The 9,276-nt window shown below is 39.7% G+C and overlaps 1 protein-coding gene across 3 annotated transcripts in view; it reads right to left on the reverse strand.

Annotated features, from left to right (window-relative positions):
* Window positions 1-9,276, reverse strand: part of ANKDD1A (ankyrin repeat and death domain containing 1A) — a 45,034-nt gene that overhangs the window by 7,422 nt on the left and 28,336 nt on the right. For all 3 annotated transcript variants that reach the window (XM_072402643.1, XM_072402645.1, XM_072402644.1), the window contains 6 exons: window positions 8,950-9,048; window positions 4,979-5,077; window positions 4,126-4,224; window positions 1,946-2,044; window positions 1,757-1,852; window positions 1,429-1,630 (listed from right to left, as the gene is read on the reverse strand). In XM_072402643.1, the coding sequence (XP_072258744.1) occupies window positions 1,429-1,630; window positions 1,757-1,852; window positions 1,946-2,044; window positions 4,126-4,224; window positions 4,979-5,077; window positions 8,950-9,048 (694 nt within the window). The remainder of the gene's footprint in view (window positions 1-1,428; window positions 1,631-1,756; window positions 1,853-1,945; window positions 2,045-4,125; window positions 4,225-4,978; window positions 5,078-8,949; window positions 9,049-9,276) is intronic.

Consider the following 9,276-nt stretch of genomic DNA (forward strand, 5'->3'; position numbering starts at 1 on the left):
GCTGGTCTATAGACGCGAGTGGTGCCGGGAATTGTAGTAGCGGCGCTATTTCAATGCAGCGGCAGGCCAGCTGCAGTTCATATTTAGGATTCCTTTGGGGGCCAAAAAAAAGGATGTTGGGGGCAGATTGGGCCCCCGGGCCGAGTTTTCCCCAGCGTTTAACCCAAGGCTTTAAAAGCCCATGTTTGAAATCCCCATGCATTCAAATGGGCTACACCAGGACGTTTCCTTGAGGCACGTTTATGAACGTTATCTATAACGTTGCTTGAAATGTTTAAAAAATTAAAATGCAGAGTTAACGCTGGAAAACGGCTAAAAACGCTGGTAAGTGCTTCTACTGATTCTAACGCAATAAAAACCGGGGAAAACGCTGCATAGACGTTTTCCAGCATTTAACAGAAAGCTTTAAAATGTTTTTAGCTTTTTAAAAACGTCCGTGTAGACCCAGCCTAATGAATACCCATATAACATGAGTCTGACACTGAAATCAGCAATGGCCAAGTAAAGTTGGTGCCAGAGATACCAGGTATTTATGGAAATACCCCTTCTAAAGACTAATCAATCTGCACCTATATGATTTCAGGTAAGGGTTGAACATCATACAGTCCCTTGCTCTCTACTGTTTAATAAATGTACTTTGCTTAAAAAGTACTGATCCAGTGTGGTCCTACTGGCTGGACCAAACTCAAACTACTTGGCGAGGCAAAGAAAAAGTCAATTACCACTTCATTAAAACTTCCTGATCAAACGTGAAGATAGCTAGCAGTTGTACAAAGGATGACATCACTGGTAACTAACTTTTAGCATTGGTGTTTACACCCACTGAACTACAGTGTTTTCTTTAAAAGAGAACTCCAGTAGAGGCTCTTTTATTTTAAGATGACCTACTGCGGAAAACCAAAGTATGGAACACAGATTACATGAAAAGAGGATCCCTACCAGCCTATGCCATAATCTATTACAGCATTTCCCAACCTTTTGGTTGTCATGGACCACTAGTTTCTCGGACTCTGGACCGGGCATACACGGGGAGCTGTGTGTCACTGGGAGAGTGGGTGGATTGTGTCCAGAGACACAACCTGCCCACCGCCCCGAGTCTGCGATCCGTACAGGGGACATGGTCCATCGCTTTGGCTGGCATGCCCCCCTAGCGGGGTTCTTCTCCTGACCTCGCGGGGGAATGCACAGACCAGAGCCGTGGACCACCAAAATTTTCTCGTGTACCACTGGTTGGTGACCGCTGATCTATTATATCTTGGGGCTGTCGCTAATATGTTTTATTCTTGCTTTACATTATACAAAATCCCTTGGACATATCATAAGACATGAAATAGGTTAGGAAAACCATAACCATAACTGATGTGCAATATTTCACCTTTACTTTTCTACTCCAATCTGTACATCAGTACCAAATACTGTTGTCTTTACCTGTCCACTGTTGCTCTATTGCTCGGATGTGGGCATCAGTGAACTTCCAGTACTGTGCCAACTTCTTCCATTCATTAGGTTTTAGGTATTTGGTTGCCAGCCTCCAGATAACAGATCGGATGTGCTGTGTCTCCAGACGATGGTCTTGTTTGAAGGTCAGATGTCTGACCACCCAAGAGTCAGAGTCACTGTTCAGATTGTCCTGTAGCAAGGCAGAAAATCCATGTAAGTCATAAGATTCTTTACGCAAATGACTGGTCACATGATCAGTACCCCGTCACCTCCCACCATCTGTATCAATAATAAAAATGCAAACCCCATTCTGTACCTTCTCCCATTTGTAGAATCTATCAGCCTTGATAATCATATCTGCCAGGTTTATATGATTCCCTCGAGCTGCAACATCAAGAGATGTTTTTCCTTGCTGGAAATTGAAAAATAATTGTTATAGGTTCATGAATGTGTAGACCAATCACATGGTGTCACTTTAATAATTCTTTTTCATTTATTTATTTACCTTGTCCTGTAGCTTTAGATTTACACCTGCAATCAGTATCATTTCTGCCATGTCTTGTCTTCCGTGTTCTGCCGCAATATGAAGAGGAGTCTGCAACCTCTGCAAGGATAACAAAGCCATGAGAGATAAATAGGAATAAAATTCACCATATCTTCTAACCATGGACAGATCTTACATTTCCAAAATTTTCTTACAATAATTCCTCCACTACATCTCTGCATCTTGCCAGCATAAATCTGTTTCTCTATTAACTGTGTTTGCAAAATCAAGGTGTGAGATCTAAACACCTTTACAACTATTCCTATGCTGCATTTTACAGTCTGAACCAAAACAAACCATAAACCACAAACCTCACTCATAACCTCATCACACTCACGGCTCCAAGACTTTTCTAGAGCTGCCCCAACTCTCTGGAATGGTCTTCCTCGTCCTATTCAGCTTGCTCCCACTTTCTGCTCCTTTAAAAGAGCACTCAAAACCCATCTTTTCAAACTTGCCTACCCATCTTCTGTCTCTTAAACCCTCACTACTTCCCACCACTTCATATCTCCACGCCTATTGTGTGATACTTCCCCCACCTCCTAGATTGTAAGCTCTTCTGGGCCAGGAGGCCTGTCTTCCTCCTGTGTTACTGTCTGTACTGTATCTGTCTGTCATTTGCAACTCCTATTTAATGTACAGCGATGCGTAATATGTTGGTGCTATAATAATCCTGTTTAATAAGCATATTATTAATAATAATAATAAACCTGTTCTCATTTACATAGATAATAGCCAACACGATAGAATTATAGATTTTAATGCCGTAGCGATATATTGGTCATTATGCCGTATAATATACAAAGATAGTTTTAAATCTTGTTTATTCTTTTTTTATTTTTAATTACACAAATCCTTCAAATAAGGATAAATACGAGGGGGTGCTGAGAAGTTCCTGGCTTTGCCACCTTCCAGATGAAATAGAAAAATGAGTGTGGGGCATATGACAGCCTGTTATCTTAGTATGTAACTGTGCAAATATCAGGTCTTTGCAATTCACACTGAGATGTGACAAACACTGGGGTAGAAGTGTCCTTCCTACAGCACTGTCAAAACCTAGATATCTCGGCATTTCACCGTTGAAGCCGTTCACTGCCCCCAAACCTCAACTGACCCGGCAACCTGCAATGCTGTGTACGATGAGCTGATTATTGAGGACCAGCGAATATCTGCAAAAAAAAAAATAGCCCAGATACCTGACATCTCACGGGATCGTGATGGGTTTGTTATCACCACTATCCTAGACATGCCCAAGCTTTCAGCGAAGTGGGTGCCAAAATGTTTGAACAGTGATCAGAAGAAGGAACGAGTTGAAGCATCCAAAGTAGTTTTGGCCCATTTTGAAGCTGCACAGGCCTTTTTGGCTAGGTTAGTGACTGAGGATGAAACCTGGCCTCACATCTATGATCCTGAAACTAAGGAACAATCAAAGGAATGGGGGCCACAGCAGGTCCCCACAGCCGAAGAAGTCCCAAATCCAGAAATTGGCCAAAAAAGTCATGGTGTCCATTTCCTGGGACAAAGACGTTATTTTGTTGATGGACTACCTACCTCAGGGCTCTAGTATCACCGGACAGTATTATGCTAAACTCCTGGACCTGCTGAAGGAGGCAATTAAGACGGAACGCCGTGGAAAGTTGACCAAAGAGATCCTTTTTTTGCAGGACAATGCACCTGTGCACACATCTAACGTTGTGGCTACCAAATTGAACACCCTGGCTTTCCAATTGGTCCACCATACCCCATACTCACCTGACATGGCCCCTTCGGACTATTATCTGTTCCCGTATTTGAAGAAACACCTGAAGGGGCAACGTTTTGAGGACATTTCTGACGTCAAAGATGCTGCTGAGAACTGGTTTGCAGCCCAACCAAAGGACTTTTATTTGAATGGTCTACAAAAACTACACTGTACCAAGTGCATCAGTCTCAAGGAGAATATATTGAATAAATGTGTTATTTCATAACTCTGTCTCTCTTCTTTATGGGCAAAGCCAGGAACTTCTCAGCACCACATTGTACATCCAAGCTACTGCAAATCACATTTGATGTAACAAACCTCATATCAATCAGGACTTGCACTTCCTCACTGATATCACCAGATTACAACAATACAACACAATAGATGGGCGAAAAGTTACATAATCTGTGAGATCCAGGTCACATTCACAGTCAATGAGAAGCTTCACCATAGCTGGGAAATTCTGCAGGACTGAGATGTGTAGAGCACTTGACTTTTGCTGGAAGAAGAATAAATAGATTAGACATGATTCAAACATTCCGTATTGACAAAGTAAGGCACCATCTATACATTCCAGCACATGACCCTGGTACTGACTTACCAAGTTACATAGATAGGTACATTTAGTTTTGTTTGTAATGGTGTCCATTTTTTAAATAGACATATTGGGAATTTGAGAATGGTAAAAGAACACATTCTAGAAAATGAGGACACTAGTAAAAAATAAAAACTCACAATGACTAACTTGGGGACCTTGCAGATTTTACACCCAACAGTGATGCCAGCATGCACAAAGAGTCAACTGGAAATACTTTACATATATATTACATATAATGATATCAGAGATTTAATGTCATTATTGTGTCCCATAGTAGCACATTATATGCATAATAAAGCAATTTCTCCAATGTTCTATGAAAAAGATATCAGGTATTTAAAGAAAGCAAGAAAAAATATATGTGCATCAATGAGGTTTGATTGCTGCCTGGATGGGGAATGTTGAAGTATCTATGATTGCTCTTATATACATCTCAATTAACTATTTACAGTTTGTATAGGGAAGCCTATCCAACTACAGTTCTTGGGAGCTACAAGTTGGGATTTTCATAAAACAGTCATATTCTCTTGCTTTGGAAACTACATCATGCTTAGTTTACTGCTGCCTGTTAAAGAAAATAGTTTGCAGGGTCCCGGAAAATTGGACTGCACTGGTATGAAATACATATAATATATTGCTCAGTAGCACTACTCACATTGTTTACTGCATTGAAATTAATTCCTTCATCAATCAGAGTCCTTGCAATGTCTTCTTGTCCTTGCAAAGCACAGTAATGAAGGCAGTTCATTCCTTTCTGAAAAAAAAAAAGATTATACATTAGCACCTGAAGGCAGCCTCAGCGTAGGATATCTTTGAAGAGATGATTGCATACATTATTCAATGTTGCATTTTATTCTCTATTACAGTCTACATGATTCAGAAGAGTCAAATCTAGGCTAAAAAAAAACATATAAAGTATATTAAGGTATATTAGTATCCAAAAAATATGATAGTAAATAAAAAAAATATTTTTTGCAGTATTTGAAACACAGTCATAGTAAAAATGACAGATTTTACATTTACAAGAGGCATTGTAGAGAGGAAACTGGAAATTTGCTTTCAGCAGAGCCCTGGCTGTCTTGACCTCGGAGACCTCCCCACCAGGTCACAGTCAGTAATAGAGACCTGGCCAAGGTTCAGGTTCTGTCCTCCGCTACCCAAAACTTTATGGATATTTGTTTGGAATAGATCCAATATAAATGTTCTTTTTGGCCAAAATTCCCATTTTAATTCTTGGTGTAAGCCAGTTGGTTAATTAATGACACCTGCATTCTGGACATAGTGAAAAATTAAGGTGCCATTAAAATCTATATACAATATATGAAACAGGTGGGCGGTTCAATACCCTGTTTTAGGTGCAATGACCCATTAAATCAGAACTCCACTTAAGTGCCCACAAGTGGGTATTTTGTTCTTTAAAGGTTAAACTCCTGCGTTCCTTCAGTCTTGCACAGTTTTACCGGCTCTTACTGAAATAGCTTTTTCTGATTTAACTGCACACTGTGAGCTTCTTGCTGTGGGCATTAGAAGCTGAAGCAACAGATAGAACCTCAGTTGCATTTTATAATTAAGGCTCAGCATTTCATGTAGGTATTACTCCAGCTTTCTGTTTTCAGGAACAGTACAGTACCCTGCTGATGCTTCTTATTAGCCATAATCTGTCTGTTGCACAGAGAAGCACCAAAGTGATAAGCACCCTATTAGGCTTGGTGTACTGGTTCAGGTTGATCACAAATTCAATATAAACATTGATCCTTTGAACCAAATAAAACAAATCCGTAACCTGTTGTCATTATACGTCTTCAGCCAATAGTCATGTCAGGGCAAATACCCCACTCCTAGGAATCTGACAGGTGCCTGCTCTTCTCATATAGATCCAGGCACCTAAGGCTCTGCAGTATTCTCCCCAGAATGATTTTTAAGTGGGCTGGGAAGAAGCTTTAGGCGGATGATGTCCCCTGTATTGTGACCTAGCAATTTAGTAGCCATCCAAAAACAGGCGGGTGGTTAATGAAACGTTTCGGGTGGTGCGCCCAGCTAAAAGGGGCTGGGGAAAACACTGCCCTACCATCGCTGAATACAGAAACTTTCTAGGATATCCGACCATCATTGCAGAATGTATCAATTAGCGTGGCATATGACAGATCCCTATGTACCACTGTACTCATTTCCCGGGCTTAGGGACAGAAATCTCGGAGCTCCTTATTGAAGGAGGCTTGCAGATTCCAAATGAGCCTCCCACCGGTAGACCCCAACAACATCAGGCAAGGTTGTGGGGAAGAGTCCCTCTCCCTTAACAATGGCCCTTGCCTCCATTAGGGCAGAAAAGATCTGGTAATTCTAAAAGGGAAGGGAGCTGAAGACTTTTTTGTTCCTCCCTTTTCAGGAAAACCAGAAACCATGGGTAGAAAAGGGGACACATACACTTCCCTGCTTCATTTCCTATTCAGAAAAGTTCCAAGCCAATTAAAGGGTCTGGTGTTAATCTGGTGTAAATATTTTTTTTATTTTATAATAATAAAACCAAAGTTTCATAGCTTATTGAATCTGGCAGGAAATGTTTGACAGCTGTTACAGCCTGCCGGCTATATTTGCTCAGTCGTGCTCTGTCTAATGCTAAACTAATTTGCTCAGTCCAGCTATAAATCAACCCAAACACTGGGGCAATTCAATGAACTCTCAGCCAACCGAACAGAGGCAAATTCAGTCACTGATCACTAGGTCTTCATAATGCATAACAGAAATTCTTCCGATTTCCTGTTCAGAAACACAACAATGGGGGAGATATCATTTAAATAGACTGAGACAGGAAAGAACGCTAATGGTGGTTCCAACCCTCCACCACTCTAAAACCAATAAAATGTTTTGGTTGGCATTCCTTTGGAAATGTGCCAGTGAAATTATCCCCTTGGTATTTCTTCTTCAGGGCTAACTAAGTGAAGGAGGACTTCCTTGTCCAATGACATAGCAGAGGAATAAAGGACGTGTGTCCTACAAGAACAAACATTCCAATAAAAATGATCTCCTATCTGCATTTCATCCTTCTTGTTTGGGCTGTGGTTATACCTCTGTACCAAATTTAGAAATACGTTTTACTATGGCTCTGGGTGACGCTCACATTATGCAAAGTGTATAAACAGCCAAAACTTTTTTCAGTATTCGGTAATGAAGTGAAGGGAATTCCCCAGGTAAAAACTGTCAAGGGTATGAGTGTTGTCAAAACTCTAAAATGTGGGAATTCCCATCACTTTCTCCTTGATACCAATGGTCATACAACCTGACAGGTGTTCTAATCCGTTCTGATCATATGTAAAGGTAAATTGTTTAGACTATACAAAAACTTTATGGGTAAGAGCGCACTAAATAGAACCTAGGCTGTGCACAATAATTAGTTAGGTAAATACTCAAGTTTAAACCAATCTGGATATAAACTGAGGTACTTATTTCTACCTGAAAACACAGAAAATGCTTTGGGTATAAATATAGGTCACACAATATGACAGTCCCTACTAACATTTAAAGCAATATTCAACAGATATGTCAATTAAATTAACCTGAATTAATACATTCATGGTGTGATTTAAAAAAAAATTTAAGTTAAAATCACATGGGCTCAGTCTGCATATCTTTATCCCCTTCTTTTACAAGTAAAAGTATTTTGTAGTTTTCAGTTGATTGTGATGGGTCACTTGCGCGTAAATTTTTTTTGTACATTACTGTTGGCCACCAGTAGATGGCACAGTGATCTTATGTAATGTGTGTAACAAACTCATGTTTCAAAAACAAAAGTTTGTTATACACTTTACATGATCACCTAGCATCATCTAGACCAGAGAATAAAACAGGATGCTTTTCCTAACAATGGATGGAAAATAATCTTGGTTCAAACACATATGGTTATCAGGAACACAAAGAAATAGCATGTTGACCATGAAACATCTTTATACTAGTCCTAAAAATCAATGAAGCCTGTACACCTTATTCTATTGCAGAGCTCTCAAATGTTCTTAAGCAATACAGATGGCCACTAGTTGATAGCTCTGTGTCCAAATGTAAAGTGTGTAACAAACTTTAATAATGTTTCCAACACCAAGAGTTTGTTATGCGCTTTACATGAGGAAGCAGCATCATGTACTGGCGTGGCCTCACTATAAACCTTTTCCAATGAATTATTTTTTTTAATGGAATCTTGAATGAAAAAAATTTTGGTTTATACTCGAGTATCTGCACGTTAACAGAAAAACAAAGATGTAGAATGCTGATGAAGAAATTAGTTCAGTGACTTTTTAGAGCATTTCTGTTTTCAAATAATTCTCCCCACCACTTTGCTTTAGTTTCTTCATATCACATACAAAACACTAAAACAAAAAAAATATGTGATAAAACCACAGAACACTAATGAGTGTTTATGACTTCCTGCACATAAATATAAAAGCTTAGTGTAGCTGTAAAGTACTGTAAGAAACCTTTTGAGGGCTGAGTGGTGGGGAGGGGGATTTATTTTTGTTTATTATGCCTCTATATAGCAGCATATATCCTTTTGACAAACCACCAATTGTTGAGCAGCACCAGAGCAGAAAGCATATTGAATATTGTCTTCATCCTCTCCCGACATGTTTACATTACCTCATTTTGCACGTTGACATTACTCTTAGCTTCTAGAAGAATTCTGACGCATTCAAAATGCCCTCCTTCAGTAGCCAAATGTAAAGCAGTATTTCCTTCCTGCAGACACACATAAAACATTTAGATAATGTGCAAATGATTTCAGAAACTCAAAAACATTCCTGATCTTTCCACATATCTGATTACTCCGTACACACAATGGGGGTTCTAAATTTACCAGACAGGTTTTTCCACTAACAGGGATTTGCTGGCTGTGAGCTCACACTTCCTCTTCCATTATTTTCTAGCAATTATTGGCTTGGCTCTGTCACTAACCATTGCTTAGCC

The sequence above is a fragment of the Pyxicephalus adspersus genome, chromosome 2, assembly GCF_032062135.1.
Source record: "Pyxicephalus adspersus chromosome 2, UCB_Pads_2.0, whole genome shotgun sequence".
NCBI lineage: Eukaryota > Metazoa > Chordata > Amphibia > Anura > Pyxicephalidae > Pyxicephalus > Pyxicephalus adspersus.